Raw genomic sequence first — 20,234 nt, 5'->3', positions numbered from 1 at the left:
GTAATAGGACTAGATAACGGACTCCGGCTGCAATGACGCAGCGCCGCAGGGCCGGATGCTGCAGTTCGCCGTACGCCATTCACTGCTGCCACATTAAACTTTGTATGGCCGCAGCTTGTGGTGCGAGGCACCCCTCTTCGAGTCTTAGAAGCCCCCTCTCTGATCCTACTTCAACATCATCCGCGATCATGACGGCGAAGGTTCCACGAAATTTCCGTCTTCTAGAGGAGCTAGAGAAGGGCGAGAAGGGTCTGGGTCCAGGTGAGGTCTCCACGAGTTCCGTCGTTGAACCCCGATAACGCTGAAGGTTCCTCTTTCTGACGCTCTTGACAGAGGCATGTTCATATGGCCTGGCTGATGGTGAGGATATTATGATGAGAAACTGGAACGGCACAATTCTCGGACCCCCTCATGTCTGCCCAACCTTCCTACCCATAGAAAAGCGAACGTGGCCTAACACCTACACGTCTAGAGCGTACATGAAAATCGTATATACAGCGTTAACATCCGCTGTGGTGATGACTACCCCGACGCTCCACCTTTAATTCAGTTTGTCTCTCGGATAAATCTGCCATGCGTTGACCCGCGCTCCGGAAAGGTACATATTAAGCCAACCTGCAGATAAACTACCCCGGCGGAACCCTGGTAACGGAATTCGGTATTCTAGGTTGATCCATCAAGACTACCTTGCCTGGCTGAATGGAAGCGAGAATTCACAATGGAGACTATCCTTCTTGAACTTAGAAGGTAGGTGAAATTTTTCCTTGGATAACAGGCTAGGGGACGTGGCTAATCAGCTTCTGCAAGATACATGGCCCTACCACAACATAAGAAGCTCCCACAACCACCGGAAGGGGCTACATTTTAGGCTCGAGTACGGGACATCCTCATAGTCCCCGAGTCTCTGCTTAGAATGGAACCTCTGTATTCTACAGTAATACTCATATTCAGCCGTATCGAACGAGAGCAGCCAGAAGCCCGGGTCGGCAACGGGTATTAACTTCTGGCTTTAGAGTCGGATATTACCCAACCAAGATGACGCTACAGAAAATTTATCATACGTTTTCCATTGCCGTCATATATGTCTTTGCGCTTCGATGACCATAGAGTTCCTGTCAAAGTTCTCTCTCCCCCTTTCTAACATTGGCTTAGAACACAACACACCACTTGATAATGAATTTAATGAGTAGCTTGAGCATTGATTTTGGTCAAACCGGAAGTTCTTTTCATATCTCCTCTACAACGGCTTACATTCCTCCTCTCACCCTCCTTGAGGCATAGCCACTAGTTTAGTCTTTATGTGTGAATAATGAGGAGCAAATGCCGCAGCCCAAAGTACAGCCATCTCAATTTGCGTAGAAACTACGGAATGCTCCGTACATAAAATATCTTCTATGCCCCTTATACTACGGTGGACTGAACATACTCGGTACTTCCATCATCTACAGACCAGAGGCAGATGGCTGCAGACGCCGGGGAACTTATAATTTGCCGATTCCCGAAAAGGGGGTTTGGCCCGGCGCAAGTCAAGATTTACGCTAAGCCGGATATGGCTAGTTAATTGTGACGACGAGTTCACCGAAGAGCGCTGGACATTGATTGTTCGACACCGCTCAAATGGCGAATGCGGTCGGCATGTACTCCGTAAGCCCGATGAATATTGTTTAAGGATCAAAATATACAACATCAGTGGTCGCTCCGAATGCCCCGGCATTTAGCTCCCACCCGTTCAGGAGTGCATCGGCTCGCATGTATGCTCTCGCCCGGCTCATATCGACGACAAGTATTTTCTCCGTAACTCTAACGAGTACTTACAGGTCTTTCACTTTATCATGCACTGCTCTCCAGCTGTTCCCGGGCATTTACGAGTAGTAAAGCAGATGAAGTCCGTGAACTTATAAGAACCAGGTTCCGCAAGGACCAAAAGCTACAAAGCATAAGCAAAATAGCCAATGCTTTGAAAGCAGGGCAGGAAGTACGCTATCACCCACTTCTTTATAAGAAATGGGAAAGTGAAGGCGCTAACGACAATCTCTCCCAGGCCCTTGATCTATTCCAGGCTTGCTCGGGTGGAAATAAGCAAAGCAACCAGCGCGTCGATTCTTTGCTCGCCGCAACGAAGTCTCTCCTGCAGCAGACCCTACAAGAACGCCGTGATCAGGCTGCGAATACGCCGCCGCCAGATCGCACCTCGTTGGCTGCGAAGGAAAGGGCCAATCGACGCCCGGAAGCTCGTCGCCCACACCCCGAGAGAATTTCGATTCTTTCCCGACCAAGGCCAGTAGTGAGTGGTAGGCGTCATGTCCCTGTGCTAGTTAATGCACGCGGTATTCCTTTCTTGCGGATTAAGAAACCGCAGCCTCCCAGCTTGAGCTGCACGATTAGGAGCTTGCTGAATAGGCGCTGGAAACGAATTGAGAGGCGTGATCGACTGGAGCTTGAGCTTGTACGTGCACGGGATGAGGATCGCTGGGATGCGCTTACAGGGCAGAGCGATATCTTATCTTGGGAAGGAACTGTAAAAGAGAGTCTACATGAGGTCAACACCATAATATTAGAAGCAGACCGGAAAAACAGAGCGATGGCTCAGAGAATGTGGGAGATAGTATTGAAGGAAAGGGAATTGGCAAAGAAGGAAGCTCTGGAGAGGAGGCAGAAGACGCCATCCGAACAACAAGCGAAGAGCGAGTAAATGTTAAATCCCTACGGCATTGGGTGGACGTTAAGCTCGAGGTTTTCAGCCTTTGCTACCTTCGCGGAAATTCCCAGCTCCAGATCGGCCTTCTTCTCGTTAATACTCCGTCTACAAGCCTATCTGGCGGGGTCAGCTCCCTTAGGGAATGCAGCTCCTGCTGTGTGTCTAGAATCGTTGTGATTGGGCCTTTTTCCATGAGATAAGTGGCGAACATGCCTGGGCAAGACATTCTTATGTGTTCCGAATACGCAGTCGTTGACCTTGTCTCCAAAGAACGAAATGGCTGGGACCATTTATATTATCATTCGATAGTGACAAGAAGCCGAACCGTCGTTCAACGGGCATTACAAGCTCACTCAACAAGACACTAGATTCGGGGCTCTCGGCTAAAAGGACTACAGCGCTAGAATTGGTAAGCCGGAGACAATAATACTAATATGGCTTTGACTTTCTCGCGTAGCAGTTATTGGGTGGCTGCCCCGTGGTCAAATGCTCCATGCTCTACAGGTTTGTAAAGAGTATGGCTACAGGCTATTGTGGATAACACCAGCTCAATTCAAGAAACAGGACGGCATCAAATATATATATTTACTCGTAAGAAAGTGGTGCAATACTAGGATTAATGTGAATCCTATCAATAATAAAATCTATCAGCGGCAGCACGAGGAAGGCATGACTTGTATTCTGCGCCTCGAAGGGTGTACTGTATGAACAGAAGAAAGTTCAGCGCTATAATATATCCAAATCTGAAGAGATCGCGCATCTCGTTTCAACCGGCTCGCCGTAAAATCCCTGGCAGCGTTGGAGCACTTGTCATGCTTTTAAGTCCACACTAGCTAATTTTGCCGGTAACGGATCCTCCTCGTCATAATCTGCCTTTCCAGCAAGGCCCCTCTCCCATAGCTGTTTGCCGGTGAGTTTTTTCGGCTCTTTAGTAGCTCCTTTCTTCTTTTTCTCCTCTGCTTCTCGTTCCTCCTGTTTCCTCTTTTCTTCTTCTTCTATCTCCTTCTGGAAATTCTCCCGCCATGCAAGGAAGCTTTCTCTTGTCACAGCCTCACCCTGGAATTTTCGGTTCTCCTCTTCCTCCGCTTTGGCCGCTTCAAATTCTTTTAACGCTTGAATGGCTTCGCGACGCTCTGAAATAAGTAGCTCCGCACCCTCTTTCAGCATATCGACGAGCGTAAATATCATCTGCATTCCCAGATTCTCTTCAATTGTAGTTTGAAGTGACTCTAGAAGTCGATCTCGATCCTCCTGTATATCAAGATGTGGGTATTTCGGGGCATTAGGAGGGGCGGATATTTCAAGGTGAGGAGCGACATCAGGGTAATCTTCCGGATAGGTTACTTGAAGAATGAGAACTGGAGGATCGGAGTAGTCTTCCCCATGATGGCTGACGTCTAGAACGATTGATATCCGGTACGTATGTTCTGATATATCTGCAAATACTAGTTAACCACCTGCCTCAGGAAAATTGAAGCTAGGCTGCACACCTGTAATTTCGTCCGGGAAAATGGACTTTAGTGTCTCCCTTTCTTCCTCTTGGTCGGCGCGGCCCATGTTGCTGGCTCTACTGTTACTTCCTAGCCTGTATCTGGACCGGGGAATCCAAAAGAATAGGTATTAAGGTTTTCTGGGTAGAGGCGAGCACGCGCGATCTTCATAAAGACGCCCAACAGAGGAAGAAGAGACGGTGGAGCGTTTTGGAGAGACGACAAAGCGCTTTTTGAAGCCCCTCGTCATGTTCTTCCCCATGTCGTCAGAAGACAAACCTGCCAAACATAAATTTGAATTTCTACGACCAATAGCTGCTAGTTACAATTTTTCGAGTCCTGCTAAACATCATCTTTAACACCCAATCCAACTCGTTAAATCCTTAATACATATTATATTTCTCTGCCGGATTGCCCAGCTACATTAAAGAAAGAAATTCTATGACCGGAGCTCGAAGAGCTTGTTTGCGACGGCCGAAATCCCCGTTACGACGCTGACCCCGTACTGGCCATGGCCAAAACCAGGCCTTCGAAAAAGAAATCGAAAAGAAAGGAAAAATCAGTATTAAATGGCACACGAGCAGTGCAAAAAGAGAAAGTGACTGAAGATCCTTCAGTCTTATACGAGCAGGCGCTTGCCCTCCTTCAAACCGGACAACCAGATGAAGCACTCGTCCTCGTCGAACGAGGCTTGAGAATCGCGCCCCCTGCGTCTCCTAACACATTGATTGGGTTAAACCTGGCTGGAGAGATATATGTTGAGTTAGGAGACATTGATGCTGCTAGAGAGCACTTTTTGCGCGCTGTTACGCTCGATCCCGAAGGCCTTATACCCGAGTCCCAAGGTGGAGGAGCAGAGAAATTCTTGTGGCTAGCGCAATTGAGTGAAGATGGCGGTAAAGATAGTGTGAGGTGGTTCGAACGAGGAGTTACGGTGCTGCGAAAGAACATACAGGCTCTCGAAGAAAATATGAGCATAGAGCAGGCGGATGGGCTGGAGGAGCAGAAAAAGAAGATGGCCAACGCGCTTTGTGGAGTCATTGAAATTTACATGACCGACTTATCGTGAGTCTACGTGGAACCGCTGATGGATTTTTACCACTAACACGAAGCCAGTTGGGAGGAAGATGCCGAGAGCAGATGTGAAACGCTCATCACAGAAGCCCTCTTGATGGCCCCCGAATCTCCTGAATGCCTTCAGACACTTGCATCAATCAGAATATCACAGCTTCGGCACGATGACGCGAAGACTGCTCTATTAAGAAGTTTAGAGTTATGGAAAGATTTGCCTCCTGACAGCCCTAATGTTCCTGACTTCCCTGTTCGGGTCAGTCTCTCGAGGCTTCTAATGGAGGCCGAAATGGAAAGGGAGGCGTTGGAGGTTCTGGAGCGAATGATCCTCGAAGACGACCAAAGTATAGAGACCTGGTATCTTGGTGGATGGTGTCAATACTTGCTAGGCAAGAAAACCCAAGAGCAATCTGCTGGTGCTGTTAACGAAGCCGTCGCCGAGCAGCAACGTGCTATTTTGCTGTCAAGTCGGGGTTGGCTCAGGCAAAGCCTGAAACTCTTTGATATTGTGCAATATGAAGATGCAAGATTGAAGGAGCATGCTTTAGAACTTGTCCAAGAGCTGGAACGGGACCTTGCGGACTTCATCGAAGAGAGTGACGATGAGGCAGAGGCTGGGGATGAGGATGAGTGGGAAGACGAAATTGAAGGCGAATCAGATTCTGATGACGAAATGATAGACACTTGAAAGGGATCTATAAAAAAAACAGTGACGAAGGACTAATGAAGCCTAATGATATCCCGCAATTGTGCTGCCGTGTCTGGGACTGATTCCAACATCGAAGTGGTTTTGTACCTTCACCGAGGTACGGAGTACTCTCCCGCGTAAACTACGTAGAAAGGTACATTCCGGGGGTCAAAGACGATCGTTATTGGCGGAAAGTTTAAGCCAAGTCCGGATAATCCGTAGCTCCGGTCGGGATCGCATTCCTTCAACCTCAGGAGGCTCTCGCATATATATCTCCTGAATGTGATGTCTTCACCTCTGCCTGGCGAAGGTCGTGATACATCCTGATCCTTCACCATGGATGTCGCGCCGAAGCCAGCAGATAACGAGATGCCTCCGAAAAGAGAAATTCTGGACTCGGTTGTCGTTCACTCCCGCGTCGCCAGTGAGGCTCGAGAAGTGCCAGAGAGCGACGACGACGCGTCTCTTTCGGAGTTGTCAAGTCTCGGAGAGGCTTCTGATGATCAGTGGGAGACAGAATCTATCTTCGAGGAAGCGGTTCAGTTCTTGAGCGACGAACAACTCCGCGACGGAGGTATGCCCTTCCTATCCTTAGTTGTACCCCATCCGGATTCAAATAGCTAACTTAAATGGTGGTATTCAGTAATTCCGGATGCATTCACACTGGAAGAAGCGCGAGCCCTTCGCAAACGCTTGCGTGAAATTGGTGTGGCAGCATTCCTTGCGGAAAAAATTTACCATGACAAGATCCCAGCAAAGAAACTCTGCACAGCGTTTGGAATTATCCCCCCAGTTTTTCTTGAGGGCGCGCCCGATGATGTCTATCTCAACCCTTTATATATGGGCATAAACCGTGAATATTCCAAGCGCTTGAAACTCCCACAATACAATACCATTGATGATGCTGTCGAGCTTCTGAAGCGATCAAAGAACATTATTGTTTTGACTGGTGCCGGCGTAAGATACCCCTAAGTATTCTAGGAGTATGCAGGCAAGCTAATTACCCTGAATACAGATTTCTACAAGCTTAGGGATTCCTGATTTTAGATCGAAGGATATTGGCTTGTATGCAAAGCTCCAATACCTTGGACTCAATGATCCACAAGAGGTATTTGATATTGGCTTGTTCCTTGAAGACCCAACCATCTTTTATTCTGTTGCGAAGGATATTTTACCAACAGAAAAGAGATTCTCGCCGACCCACGCGTTTATCAAGCTACTTCAAGAAAAGGGAAAACTGCTCACTAACTTCACCCAAAACATCGATAACGTGGAAGCCAACGCCGGAATCCTCCCATCTAAGCTAATTCAGTGTCATGGTTCTTTTGCCACTGCCACTTGCATTCAGTGCAAGACCCAGGTGCCAGGAGAGGCCATTTTCGAGGAAACTCGTAAGGGATTAGTTCCACAGTGCCAAGAATGCCTAAAGCAGCTCAAAACATCTCAAGGGATGAAGCGGAAACGCAGCTCAAATGGAAATCAGAAAAAAGATCGAAAGAAATTTTCGAATATCGATTCTGACGACGATGACGATGACTACACTATACCACATCCGGGCATCATGAAGGTAGATATCCCTTTATAATGAGCTCTCCATCCGCTGACGCGTTCTAGCCTGATATTACTTTTTTCGGGGAAGACCTCCCTGGCGCTTTCAGGGATCGCCTCATAGACCACGATCGGGAGATTGCCGATCTTGTCATAGTTATCGGGACATCATTGAAGGTTGCCCCTGTTTCTGAAGTGCCCGGGATTATGCCACGTGATGTCCCACAACTATTTATTTCTCGGACAGTAAGTCAAGACAACCTTCCATATGAACGTGTCATTTTGCCTTCTAACTAGCGCTGGATATTAGCCTGTTACTCATATAGACTTTGACATCGATATGTTAGGCGACAGCGATGTTGTTGTTGCCGAACTCTGTCGACGCGCCGGATGGGATTTACAGCATGAGATGATCCCCGCCGAACAGCATATCCAGGTCGAGAAAGAAAATGGTTTCACGTCTCGGTATCGATTTACTGCTGAGACCACATAGCGGACTCTTCTTTTGTTTCCTTTTGTTTTTCACTGGCGTTGGCGGGTTTACAATGAATTGTTTTTGTGCGGGCGACATTCGGTCATAGATTTATCCTTCAAAGATCTCGCATGAAGGGATGGAAGCTTTTTTGTCGGTGTTAAAGTCATTTTTACAAGAGATTCCCAGCAGGCGTCATGAATCATTCGTCTTCTACGTGGTTTGCACCTATTTTGGATGCTTGGCGTCAAGGATTCGGGTCGAGTATCAGTTTATGTTTGCGATTACCGATTATTATGATTTTGATTTCATAGTCAATAGACGGCATTGCATTTTCTAAAATTTGTATATACATGATTTGCCAAATCATTTCCTGGACTTGCCGAAGATGCGCCAACCTGGTATCTCTAAAGTCAAAAACCAACCTCCCCCCAAGCAGTTAAAATATTGGAATTAGACTGAAAGTTCATCTCTTTAACAACGCATGCTCCTCACTTAAGGGCCCTGTATGGTCTTCTTCTTCTTCTTCCCCTTGCTTTTTCCCCTCTCTTACATTCTCTTCCTCTCTCTTCTTACTTTTCTTCTTTTGCAACTTCAAAATAGCCTGCTCCGTCAACTCCTGCCTAAACATCTTCTCAATAACATCTTTCTTTCTTGTTCGTCGATCCCCAATCCATATCAACAACCCTGCAGTAAAATTACAAGTCAGGGAGCAACATAGGATCACCGTGGTGAGCGCAAAGGGGCGACGGCGGTAGTCAATCCCCCACGTTGTAGCGCCGAGTGCGATTTGGAACAAGGAGTGGAAATCTAGCAAGATAATGACTGCAATCAACATACGTAAAGGGAATGCGTGGTGGGTCGTGGTTTCGTGAGGCTTGTAGAATGTATGTGATTTGGCGAGTTTGTTCGCATGGTGAGTGAGACGCTCCTGTTGTCTTGCAGTGAGGACGGACAATTCTGTCGTGTCCGAATCTTTGGTGGTTTCTCCAGACTTTTCGACGTCGACATGTTGGTCTATTTCTTCCTCGCGGCGTTCTGGGAGGTCGTTTTTGTTTCGAAGTTTAGGAAGCTGTTGCTTGCGGCGGAGTTTATAGGTAACGCGGTGGTAGTGAGCGACATAGATCATGTGGTATGTGTCGATGGCTCTGAAGGGAGCCAGGCCATCGCCTACGATGGCGAATAGGGCGACGAGGATGTAGTCGATGATATTAATGACGTAAAGCTGCTTCCCACCAACATTGATCCAACCTAAAAGACCCAAGTGAGTTTTGAGCAGAGTCGAGTTCAGGTGTCATCCTTACCGATTAAGAACAGTACCCAGGCCAGACCAAAAAGCGTAATGAGTGTTGCGTACAAAGTGACCAAAAATCCAAGGGCTTGATAGGCTCAATTAGCTTAGATTTCAGAGCAAATGAGGGCTACTCACGCTTTTTGACGTATTTAATGAAGCCCTTTAAACCGCGTTTGAAGGCAGATCTTCGCGAGTGAAGCATATGTCGGACGTGGTCGTCCAATGCTCTTTTATCTTCGGCACTCCAGCCTTCCAAAGACACGCCATCCGGCAATACAGCGAACCGAGAATCGCTCAGTGTCGACGTAATTGTATCCATTGTTCTTGACCGTTCAAGCTTTTGCTCGCCCCTATCTTCCTTTCTTTTTTGGGGCACTGCCGGTCGTTCCATCTCGACATGGCCACGGGTTGGGCCAGGACTCACAGTATAAGTGGGTCGACGGTTTACCCAATGTCCAAGGTCAGGGACAAAGAGAGAGTTTTGAACATTGGTAAGGGTCGTGATGGTGGACACTTCAGGGTCTATACTCAGGTCAATCATCAGGATTCTTGACAGCTACGGCCATATCCAACTCACCAACAACGTCCAGCAAATTCACCACATCCGCTTCATACTCTCCCTGAGGAAGAGATGGAGCTTCAATAGCTCCATTGTGAGTGGCAACACGACTCAATCCTAGCATCGAACGGGCCCCGCTACTCATCCTCCTAATTCTTCCTTGCCTAAAGCTGCTTGTGGCTTGTCTGTTCTCGATAGGACTGAGGATCACAGCCTGTGGCTCTGTTGGCTGGAGGACTTGGTCTTTCTGAGTTGATTTGGAAGATTGGGGCCCCAATTCTTCATCTAATGGTAACATTGGCGCTGGGCTTCGTCCAAAAGACGCACGACGTTTACCAAGCAACGCGCTTAGTGGGATACGCCTAGGTTCAGAGCTACTTCGACGCCTAGCGCCTAGCAGTTCGGATGCCAAATTGGAGCCATGATCCGGATCAGAACCTGGCAGTACTGGCTGCACAAGAAGGTGTTGAGTATTCGGTAGGCGCATAAGCCGTATACTCGGCCGTCGTTCGGGACGACAACCCATTGATCCCGGCCGTAAATTTGAACATGGCCGATTTCTGGCATTGCTAGTAGCTGCGGTGCAATTATCTCCCAACTCCCTATTGCTATCGGAGCCATAGTTGTCATTCAATTCGACATCCTCAAAACGGTCCATTTGACGGGAGTATATCGGCCAAAGAAACCCCTTTGTTTATCAAGTTAAACAGAATTGATCAAGAGAAAGCACATCTTGGTTATATCCGGATGAAAAACTCGCGGTAGGTTCACAACCTTTCCCGGCGTCAACTTTCGCCTCTCGGTGCCTGGGCCGGACATTCTCTTCAACTACGGAGTAAATTGTCAGCAATACGACGTCATCGACCACGGTTCTGAGGATGAGTCAGCACTGGCTTCCAAGGCAAAGGTTCCTAAATGAAACACCGTCCCGAGGTGTTCCGGGACCCAGATATCGTATTCTCATTTTGACAGGGGGCGAACTGTATCTCCGAGGGCGCTTCGACTTTTAAGACAGCTCGTGTTTGATTCTGCGTAATCGCAGACATGGAAAAGTGAGGTCGGAGGATGTATCGGATAGTTGATTCTCCTCCCGGCTTCTGGTGCAGAGGCGCCGAATTTTACTCTAACCTAATATAGACTGGACTAGGACTGGTGACACTAATCCATTTTCGGAGAAATGCTTGGCATCAAAATGCATCCTTTTGGAGGGGCAAAAGATCCGCGGGGAATCGATGATGGACGCTGCCACTCAACCCTTTCAAGCACGTACGCATTTAGAAAGGAGAAATTTAGGCGAGGCACTGCACGGAAACATGGAGTATTTGGTCCGTTTCGCGCAAGTTCATGAGTCTTTTAGGAGATCGGAAATCGAAGCCCTTGCCATTGTGTCAAATGTGGATTTGGAGATTGTTGAGTATGACGAGGAAGTAAGTCGACTGCCTGGATATTATTGTATGCAACATTGAAATTGGTTTATTGGCGGAATATTGCAGGTGCTAAGATAATTTCCAGTCCCCCTTCTGTATTATAAAAGTGCCAGATGAAAAAGCAGCTCGGGCGCTCGTCTCCCGTAGCGTATTGGTAAAGTCTCTTTATGAGCTATGGGGCAAAGGCCAGAACTATCAAGAGTTACATGAAGATGTCCGACGGCGCACCGAGTCAAAATGGCCCGATTATAGGACCTGCTCCTTCAAATTTGACTTTGACTCGTATGCTGGGAAGCGGACGTCCAAAGAGAAAATTCCCCTGATTCAGTCATTTGGATACATGGCGTTTGAAGGGCCGATCATTATGGCCGATCCAGATGAGACCTTTATCATCTTTGAATTGTATGACCATCGCGTAGCTTCGTCTAGGGACAAGACGTCTCGGACTCCAAGTCCTCAGCCAGAGCCTACAAAGTTATATTTTGGCAGGTGGCTAGCTAGCGGCAGCAGAGATGTGATGGACAAATACGACTTAAAAAAGAGAAGTTATATTAGTACTACGTCTATGGACGCTGAACTGAGCTTGGTCTCTGCCAACATTACCCTCGCCGCCCCCGGAAAAGTGTTTTATGATCCTTTCGTTGGAACCGGAAGTTTCTGTGTCGCCGCAGCACATTTTGGGGCCTTCACCTTTGGTTCGGATATTGATGCGCGCAGCTTCAAAGGCCAAAAGGAGGAAGGAAAGCCCATCGGTCTCGTGAGGAACATGCTTCAATATGGCTTAGAGGCCAATTACCTAGACGCCTTTACCTCCGATTTGACAAACACTCCCTTTCGCAATATGCCAATATTTGATGGGATCATATGTGATCCCCCGTACGGTATACGTGAAGGATTGAAAGTCCTTGGAACGAGAGAAGGAAAGAATGTAGGACCTGTTTACGTGGATGGGGTACCAACATATACGTACGAGAGTAGCCAACTTAATAATAACTCGTGTCTCTGGCTAACAAGGTAATAGCTTAGAGGGTTACATTCCTCCTAAAAAGCCTTATAGTTTTGAAGCCATGTTGAACGATATTTTGGAGTTTGCAGCACAAACTCTGGTCCCCAACGGCCGGATTTCTTTCTGGATGCCTACTGCAAACGATGAAGATATAGAACTTGCCATCCCTTCCAATCGACACTTGGAACTAGTTAGTGTTTGCGTCCAGCAGTTCAATAAATGTATGGATAGCCCCCCGAACACATATGCAGAAACTCCGATCTAATAATGTATTTAGGGTCCCGGAGATTACTCACATATCGAAGATGCCTAGAAGGCGAAGGCTCAGCCATTGAGCCTCGAGCCAAAATCGTTCCCGCGGGAACAACAGCGGATGAGTTGAATTCCTTCAGGAAAAGGGTACGCACAATTTTCGCCATTCTTGTCTAGAGATTGAACTGAATGGATGATTATAGTACTTCCAACGATTCACACCCAAAGCCAACAGTTGTTCAACCCCTTGAGGGGCAACTTGAAAGCGCACCGCGACACAACATTAAAGGTCATTGAATGTCTTGAAGGAATTTAGAAATGTATGAAAAGAGCATTGGCTGAATGACAAACATTGGTATATGCACAACAAAGAATGGCACCATATATGTCTTACACAGCCAGAACTCTATGGATCACAGCTTCTCCGCTCGAGGTATGTTTGGCCCTGATTCGGAACAATCTTCATCAAGGTCAATGCCCTCCGTTGCCTTAATTTTTGCGACTTCTTTTGCAAGTTCCGTTCTTAACTCAGCTGCCAGTCTCTGTCCTTCGTCGTCGTCAAGTTCATCGCGCTGACCCCGGCCAAACATTACCCAACTCGTTTTGGATGCTGTCATCCTTTCTAGAGGGGGTCTCGGAATGATATGGAAATGCGCATGGGGAACCGTTTGCGCTGCACGGAGACCTTTTCCAGAAGTTATATGCGGGCTGTCATATTGAGTGGGAGGAAACACACAAACCATTGTTCTGCACTACATTCCAATGTGCGGGATCTTCGCCGCGTTCATCCGGCTGAGTGCCTAATATTGTTCTCACAACTACCCTAGAGATGATAGGAAGCCATTTTCCAAGCTGCAGTTTCCTCCCCACGCGTAAAAACAGTCAGCTAGCATTCCTGGAAGATCAAAACGTATTTAAATGGCCCATGAAATAGATCGCTCAATCCAAATCTATCACCAGGCTGGTAAAGGAAATTCCCACCTCTCTTCCCTCGTTGACCCTCACTTCCCCTAGATTCTGAAAATGTCGTCTCGGGATAACCAGCACATGGCCCCTCGTCAGCGGCATAATATCAAGAAATGCGAGTACATGCTTTGTCGAAAGAATTATATGCGTTTGTGATAGATTTTCATTTGGTGTCGGTAAACTTTGGGCTGGAGTGGATGGCGGACAAGGGGAATGGGCGGAAGCTATTCCACAAAAGGGACAACTTGGAGAATAAGGAGAAGACTGGGACATATTCCAGGCCCTTATATTGGATATGTGCTCTTGGGAGGTTTATAATAATGGGATTTAACGATTCTAATCCCGTCTTCAGTCAGTGGCGTAAGGCATCCCTCCGGATTTCTAGTGGCTGTGTGCAGGCGTAGAATATCAGAAAGATTCAGCACCCTGCGAAGTTCCGTGCGCGAGTCCCATTGCAGATGGGCTACGGAGTACAACGACTGAAAAGACTGCCATGAACCGCCCATTATCACTTAAGTGGATGACCAGCCGTCGCCTCTGCCGAGGTTACAAGGACGGCGTTAAAATACGGCGGGCTGCAGCCGCCGCACTATCCGAAACGCGGAGACGTCGCTCTCAGCGTCACCCGGAATGGCGTTCACAGCTACATATTAGCAAGGTAGCGACATCTCGGGCGTTGGACAAATGCCATGCTCATAGATCAGATGTTTTTATGAATGCCTATCAGTGTCAATACCACCGTATTCTCTCAGTTCTCTGGTTATATTGGACCACCGACACCGCTTTCAGGATGAAATGATATTGAAGGATAATTCCAGTGGCATACGTATATATACAGTGATAGATGATGACAAGCAAGGACAAGAGTTTCGGTTGCTACTTGAGCTTGCCCAATGCTGATCGCACCCAGGCACGAGTCAGACCTCTATTCGCCCATGTAAAGCTACGCACAGCCCAACTAACACCAGATAAGACACCGAAAGTCACAGTATAAACTAGCACGAGGTGCCAGCTCTTCGCCTTGAATGCTGACATCCTCATATCAGCAGTCTGAAGGTCCATCGGGCGAAGTTCTTTCTGGCCATCCCATCTCGCCTCCGAATCATAGATAAGCTCCTCAATCAGGTCAGCTCCGAGCTCCTTCCGGCGGGAGGCAACGCGAGCAATGTGCTTCATGCGCTCGCAGTTTTTTCTGTATAATCCATCCTTGTCCTCCATCAACAACCCTATCTTCTCGTTCAGCTCGTCTGATGTAAACTGGAATTTTTTCAGGGCAATCGAAGCACCACTAGCAACCAGACGAGGCGAGTTGGATATTTGATCGGAACAAAAGCCATTACGACCATGGGCGTGCCGTGAAAGAGCCCCTCATTGGCGCTGGATCCGCCCCCATGAGTAAGGTAGACCCGCGCATGTTCGTGATCCAGGATGGCCCGCTGTGGTGCAAAAGTGGCAAAGAGGACATCGGGATGCTTACTTTTAAAAGAGATCCAAACGATATCGTACTTCCGGTTCGGGAATCGGTAAATACTCTATTCTGCTGGGATTCCCTTCGCCCGCTGTTCCCGACTGACCAGATGACACCGTTGATGAAGCCGTTCTTCATGGCCATTAGCATGCCATTGACCAACTTGGCGGTATCCGTATCCGACAGAGCGATGTGGGTACCTAGTGCAAGATAGAGAGTTTTAGGGTGATTCTGGAGGAATGATTCATACGGTTCTGTCAGCGGCGAGTATTCGTCCGCCAAAATTGGCCCGACAGGCGCTATCAATGGAGGTAGATCTTTTGGCACCTCGAGCCCAAAAAAAGAGTTGATCAGAACAAGATAGTTAGGTTTGGGAGCCACTGGCAAGTTATATTTGACACCCGCCCGGTGGCGCATTTTGTTTGTCCAATTCCGCCAGCGTATTATGGCTGGTAAAGCGTGAATGAGCACGAGCTCGTTTCGAATACGCAACCAAATGGATGCATTTTCTGACGTGAGGGTTCCATCGATCTGAAACCCTGGTTGACCTGGGATGTACGAACAAGGAGCCATCAATGCTGGCATCTGGGGAAAAACCATTGCCAAAGGCACATTGAACTGATAGAGGATGTCCTTGGCTGCATCAACGAAGAAATCTACCAGAAGGAGATCCGGCCGTGTAGCAGGATTTTCCACAATGGGCTTCAGATGCTCATAGGTCTGCGCCCCGTACGAGTCGAAAAGGTATTTTGATGCCATTACTCTAGAAATTCCTTTGGAGACGTCCCAATGCCGAACATGCAAGTAATGAGCATCTCATTCTTCCTCCGTCGGACCTGCACCAAGCAAGTGAAGCTGGTTGACATATTCATCGCCCTTTAGCCAATGCTCTTGACCTTCAAGAGTCGCAAAATCCAGAGTGTGACCCCTTCCTGCCAACACTGTCCCCAACTCTAGTACGGAGTACGGGAGCTGGACCTATGAGTGTAAGCTTTCATTGGTACAAAGGAGGCGAGCAGGTGGATATAGACCGCCTACCAGCATGCGTAAACCCTCTCACCGTCACCACCATCAATATCTTCCTGGAATCCATGGCTTTTCAACGACATAGGACGGGCTTTTCCACTACGATAGACAATTCTCTAGGGCCTCCATCTCGAGAAATGGCGGGGATGACATGCCATACATCAACTTCATCATTTTACTCCGTATAAAGTTACAAAATCGATGTCATGTACTCCGTTGTGCCCCACAAATTCTGGTCGCCATCGGACGATAATCAACCGTGTCAAGGAATGAAGCAGTTGGTCGTACCCGGAATTGAATCCTTCCGGAAGCTTGTCGTGAGTTGTGCTACCGCACGGCCGGGAAGCTTCAATAAGTGCCGTCTTCGCATGTCAGGAGATGTTCATCTAGCAACAGTTAGCATATTCCTTTGAGATCTCAGACTCTCTGCTTGTAATCTGAAATTCACTGAACATGCCGCGTGCGGTGCATGTACTGTAGAGCTCGCCCATCCATGGGCAGCCCAAAGCGATCGGACCCGACGTGGTTACGACCCTTGACCTGATTCTCTCGGATCCATTCAGGCAGGCCTGATTGCTGTCTCTGTTTATGTGTATGGAGTAATGTTGGTGGTTATTAAGTTGAATGGACAATCCACTCGATTAAACCAACTGACTGCGAACCAACAGACGAGTATTAGAGCTCAAGACCAATTATCAAAACATGACGAGGTACAAGGAGCCAGTCCATTTCAGCCCAATCCTGGTCATCAGACCACCTTTCTCTATCTCCCACCGGTATACTCCGTACAGGGATCGGACAATACGGAATAGATGATCCTGATACTTACCAATAGAATATATGCTTGTTATCTGTTCGCCTACTTGCAGGTTCACTGCCTTTTCTGAATATGGAATTGCCATCGTGGAAAAAATGCAGACGGTTACGAAGCTAGCAAGCAACTCAAACAGGAGTTCGATTGCAATAGAAGCCGATCCACAAGCCCATGCATATGTACAAGAACACAACGAAAGCAGAAACAGCGGGGGGAGAAGTGCAAATGAGAAATAAAGACAAGCAATCAAACCCTGCACAATTAGCGCCGAAGCTTCAAGGTTCAAAGGCCGTCAACACCCATCCCCTCAAAAGAAAATAGAGCTCACACATCACTTTTTAAGGATTACCCCTGTCCCTGTAAACCATCCGTATACTCTAATCCCACAAAGTGGATGCGAAATTACATCAAGCGATGCTCCTGCTTTCAGCAATTGCCTTGCAGGCAGCCATCTTTGCAGATGAGCTCGCATTAAACACTTCAGGATATGAACAAAGAGAATAGAATGCAACCACGCTGGACGCCAGATGAACCCAGCATAAAATGTAGAATAAGCACAGCATAATCAATAGAAAAATGGAGACGGTAGGGATCCTTTCCAACCCTTGTTCACTCAGCAACACCGTGATGAAAACCAAGCCAAGAAGAGAAAATGGATTATGAATAGAACCGGAAACGTTGGAATCGAAAGGGATGAATCCGACAGATGACGAAACTGAGAATGTTTAAGCAAAGGAAGCAGATGGCATGTCGTCGTATCAACACCACGAAGGGTAACCAAAAAAAGAAGTGCGTGGTGACATGGCGGCGAGGCAGTATATTATTAGTGAAACACCAACCGCAACAGACTCGTCCACATGCGAATTGACTTGCAGAAGAGGTGCTCTGCAACCAATATTGAGGAGTTTGTTGATCAGCTATGTCTCTGGCGATTCTCGTAGCTCTCTTGGCTTAGGTACATGGAACGGTATTTCTTGGCCCAGTGACGAGCGTGAAGGGAAGCTGTAGCCATAAATCAGATATTGGAGTTTTAGCCTATGACAACAAATTGTTCAAAACATACCCTTCAAAAAGCGTTTATTGGCGTATTTCCTATAAAATGCCTCATGAGCAACAGGACGATAGAGGTAATCGATCATAAGGTGAAACACAGGTATGATCTCCTCTTTAGAGTACCCGGCATAGTGTGCAATAGTCACATCCTATGGGTAGCGTTAGTATTTGTTACTTCACTTTGACACATAAAAAAGCTTACCCATGGGCCTCGGTCGAGGATTAGTCGAGCAAAATACATGGCAGCAGCCGCAACATGGCTCTGTCGATAGCGCATGAAGCGGTGGTCCAACAGGCTGATCTCCATAAAATATTTGCCGAAGGTCCGAGTTTGAACATCATAGTTATCCGCTTTCGATATTCTTCGCAAGAAATTCATGGGATTGGGATAGCTGATGTCATAATTAAGCGTCGCAAGGATGTGTCGCTCTGCGTCGAGGATCTCCTTGTCTGTAAATGTTTCGTCGGCAACATGACTGAAGTTCGCGACATGAGGTGAGAGGACTTCTTCGTATTTTGAGGCAATGAACATGGCAGCAACACCAACAAGTTGTAGACGGTCGAGAGCAACAATGTCGATGGATAAGAACCGATCAATGATATTGACAGCAAGGAAAAGTGTTTCCGGTAGTAGTCGGAAGCGTGTATGGACCTCGATGAGCCAGTCAATAAGGACACCACGCACCTCCCATTCTAGCTCCTCTTGATGCTCAATGTAATCCGGGTTGGGCATTGTCTGCGGTTCAATCTCTTTAAGATAGTCAAAAATTTCAATGACATATTCAGACGCCATCAACGGGTCGAATTGATCCTCAGCATCAAGATTAAGCGGCTTATCTGCGTCCTGTGGTTCCTCGGTAGGGACGCTGTCTGTTTCCTCTAGCTTTGCTTCTTCTTGGAATGCGGTCGTCTTTTTTCCACTGTCAATCCGTTTTCGGGGAGGTTCGTCTGTGACGGCATTATTTTCATTTGCAGAAAGGAACTTCTGACTCTGTTGACGCTTCAACTGTGCACTGCCCATGACACCTGAACCGCTTCCCGGCCGTTTTGGTTCCGCTTCCCGCTTGTTGGCATCTCTGACCCCTAATGCAGATCGAGAAGTGTTGCTGCGCGTAATCTTTTGCACACCACCAGTTTGAGTTGTGGCCTTGGATGTTAATCCGACTCGGCTTGTGGTTCCTTTCTTCAATTCTTTCGCGTCCATTGTTTCTACGCCCTCTGACTTGTTCACATTGCTTACATCTCCCAATGCCGCCCGTTTTCGCTGAGCTCCAGTGTTAGCAGAATTCAGAGAACTTTTCTTCGATTGAAGGGGTCTCTTCGCGGCTGCAGCGTTCAGTTGGTTTTCATGGCTAGACGCGGCAGCGGCTTTAGCTCTAGTCAGACGTGTCGTGGGGGCATTCTCATCATTTTCATTAGTAACGGCACGCTGCCGTAGACTTCTAGTCTGGAAGGATGTTAGTGTCCTGCACGCGGATACGCAAGGACGCGATATTAGGGACTTTGCAAGACTCACGGGTGGCATATTATCAAGCTCTATGTGTTCGGTAGAACAAGTTGGGGCAATGCAAGAAGCAGAAATCTAGTAGCTGGGGAGAAGGTCTTTCGCTGGGTAATACCTGCAGATTAAAATATTGTCAGCTGCTACCAGAGTTGCGTGTGTATGCTTTAAATCATACAGAACGTTGTCTATGTCATATAAGGAGGAAAAATTCCAATGTGGGTTCGAGAAGATGCCCAGTAAATAGCTCGTAAGCTTGAGGACGGCCTTTAATTGTTGTGATGAAAGAATCGGGGAATCAAAGGTCTTTTGTTACCACAGAGAAAGGTTGCTATGGGGAACACCGCATGCTAGTATGCCATAGGGCAGGCAACAACTCGGAGTCTGAGTTGGCACGATTGACAGGCAAAGGGGCTTTAGGGACGAGAGATTGAATGTGTGAAGGGAGTCTCACTCTTAGCTGCTATCGTTGGGGCGTTGTGGTTCTGATTTGGGGTTGAGGCACGGTGGTATCAGTTCTCGCGTCTAAAGTGAGGTTCAACCTCAGGAATGTCTCGAAATACTCGCGTCTGGGTATGCAGAATGGTAGAATTATCGTGATATGAAGATGTTGTTAGGACTGCACTATGTTAGCAGTTACTGAAATGAAGATAGTTGAGAAGAAGACAAGGCAAAGGAGAAGAGACATCAAGGAAGTTGGTGGTGAAGGAAGAACAAAAACGCCTGGCGTTTATTATTCCATCGTTGTGCATACAGGAGAAATACATACCATACACACCAATAATAAACGGAAATTGTCGACAGAGTTGCGGTATTGACCCAGCAACAATGTAACAGGAATACCAGAGTGGGGACACCACCGCGACGCAAGGAGCGCGGAACAAGGGGAGAAAAGAGCCGA

At 47.5% G+C, this 20,234-nt stretch overlaps 10 protein-coding genes across 10 annotated transcripts; 5 read left to right on the top strand and 5 right to left on the bottom strand.

Moving 5' to 3' along the window:
• Nucleotides 1-94: 94 nt before the first annotated feature.
• CIMG_01637 (ubiquitin-conjugating enzyme) lies at nt 95-1,332 on the top strand. Its single transcript, XM_001247865.2, has 5 exons — nt 95-261; nt 334-413; nt 473-598; nt 668-747; nt 808-1,332. Exons 1-5 carry the CDS (start codon nt 189-191, stop codon nt 866-868), a joined length of 420 nt encoding a protein of 139 aa, XP_001247866.1. The 5' UTR covers nt 95-188; the 3' UTR covers nt 869-1,332.
• A 287-nt stretch (nt 1,333-1,619) lies between these two features.
• Nucleotides 1,620-4,105, top strand: CIMG_01638 (DNA repair protein). Its single transcript, XM_001247866.2, has 3 exons — nt 1,620-1,751; nt 1,818-1,975; nt 2,042-4,105. Exons 1-3 carry the CDS (start codon nt 1,703-1,705, stop codon nt 2,690-2,692), a joined length of 858 nt encoding a protein of 285 aa, XP_001247867.2. The 5' UTR covers nt 1,620-1,702; the 3' UTR covers nt 2,693-4,105.
• Nucleotides 2,076-4,389, bottom strand: CIMG_01639 (RWD repeat protein). Its single transcript, XM_001247867.2, has 2 exons — nt 4,189-4,389; nt 2,076-4,134 (listed from the first exon to the last, which is right to left on the bottom strand). Exons 1-2 carry the CDS (start codon nt 4,253-4,255, stop codon nt 3,509-3,511), a joined length of 693 nt encoding a protein of 230 aa, XP_001247868.1. The 5' UTR covers nt 4,256-4,389; the 3' UTR covers nt 2,076-3,508.
• A 149-nt stretch (nt 4,390-4,538) lies between these two features.
• CIMG_01640 (TPR domain-containing protein) lies at nt 4,539-6,019 on the top strand. The gene is made up of 2 exons (XM_001247868.2): nt 4,539-5,253; nt 5,305-6,019. The coding sequence occupies exons 1-2, from the start codon at nt 4,700-4,702 to the stop codon at nt 5,945-5,947; spliced, it is 1,197 nt and encodes a 398-aa protein (XP_001247869.1). The 5' UTR covers nt 4,539-4,699; the 3' UTR covers nt 5,948-6,019.
• A 217-nt stretch (nt 6,020-6,236) lies between these two features.
• On the top strand, nt 6,237-8,246 carry CIMG_01641 (histone deacetylase SIR2). Its single transcript, XM_001247869.2, has 5 exons — nt 6,237-6,521; nt 6,591-6,904; nt 6,963-7,514; nt 7,562-7,741; nt 7,806-8,246. Exons 1-5 carry the CDS (start codon nt 6,284-6,286, stop codon nt 7,986-7,988), a joined length of 1,467 nt encoding a protein of 488 aa, XP_001247870.1. The 5' UTR covers nt 6,237-6,283; the 3' UTR covers nt 7,989-8,246.
• CIMG_01642 (uncharacterized protein) lies at nt 7,580-10,557 on the bottom strand. The gene is made up of 4 exons (XM_001247870.2): nt 9,839-10,557; nt 9,397-9,783; nt 9,272-9,346; nt 7,580-9,218 (listed from the first exon to the last, which is right to left on the bottom strand). Exons 1-4 carry the CDS (start codon nt 10,476-10,478, stop codon nt 8,434-8,436), a joined length of 1,887 nt encoding a protein of 628 aa, XP_001247871.2. The 5' UTR covers nt 10,479-10,557; the 3' UTR covers nt 7,580-8,433.
• Nucleotides 10,558-11,055: 498 nt separating this feature from the next.
• Nucleotides 11,056-13,091, top strand: CIMG_01643 (RNA methylase; the record flags this gene model as incomplete). The annotated part of the gene is made up of 6 exons (XM_001247871.2): nt 11,056-11,247; nt 11,333-12,213; nt 12,269-12,474; nt 12,531-12,652; nt 12,709-12,938; nt 13,045-13,091. The coding sequence occupies 5 exons, from the start codon at nt 11,056-11,058 to the stop codon at nt 12,754-12,756; spliced, it is 1,449 nt and encodes a 482-aa protein (XP_001247872.2). The 3' UTR covers nt 12,757-12,938; nt 13,045-13,091.
• CIMG_01644 (HIT domain-containing protein) lies at nt 12,651-13,929 on the bottom strand. The gene is made up of 3 exons (XM_001247872.2): nt 13,487-13,929; nt 13,246-13,357; nt 12,651-13,190 (listed from the first exon to the last, which is right to left on the bottom strand). Exons 1-3 carry the CDS (start codon nt 13,742-13,744, stop codon nt 12,919-12,921), a joined length of 642 nt encoding a protein of 213 aa, XP_001247873.2. The 5' UTR covers nt 13,745-13,929; the 3' UTR covers nt 12,651-12,918.
• Nucleotides 13,930-14,347: 418 nt separating this feature from the next.
• Nucleotides 14,348-15,871, bottom strand: CIMG_01645 (UDP-glucosyl transferase; the record flags this gene model as incomplete). The annotated part of the gene is made up of 2 exons (XM_001247873.2): nt 14,812-15,871; nt 14,348-14,759 (listed from the first exon to the last, which is right to left on the bottom strand). Exons 1-2 carry the CDS (start codon nt 15,696-15,698, stop codon nt 14,348-14,350), a joined length of 1,299 nt encoding a protein of 432 aa, XP_001247874.2. The 5' UTR covers nt 15,699-15,871.
• Nucleotides 15,872-16,897: 1,026 nt separating this feature from the next.
• Nucleotides 16,898-19,857, bottom strand: CIMG_01646 (G2/M-specific cyclin NimE). Its single transcript, XM_001247874.2, has 6 exons — nt 19,788-19,857; nt 19,512-19,664; nt 19,349-19,451; nt 18,035-19,279; nt 17,843-17,981; nt 16,898-17,781 (listed from the first exon to the last, which is right to left on the bottom strand). Exons 3-6 carry the CDS (start codon nt 19,355-19,357, stop codon nt 17,693-17,695), a joined length of 1,482 nt encoding a protein of 493 aa, XP_001247875.1. The 5' UTR covers nt 19,358-19,451; nt 19,512-19,664; nt 19,788-19,857; the 3' UTR covers nt 16,898-17,692.
• Nucleotides 19,858-20,234: the final 377 nt, after the last annotated feature.

The sequence above is a fragment of the Coccidioides immitis genome (assembly GCF_000149335.2).
Source record: "Coccidioides immitis RS genomic scaffold supercont3.1, whole genome shotgun sequence".
Taxonomy (NCBI): domain Eukaryota; kingdom Fungi; phylum Ascomycota; class Eurotiomycetes; order Onygenales; family Onygenaceae; genus Coccidioides; species Coccidioides immitis.
The sequence above is the reverse complement of the archived record's forward strand: the minus strand, read 5'-3'. Positions and strand labels throughout refer to the sequence as shown.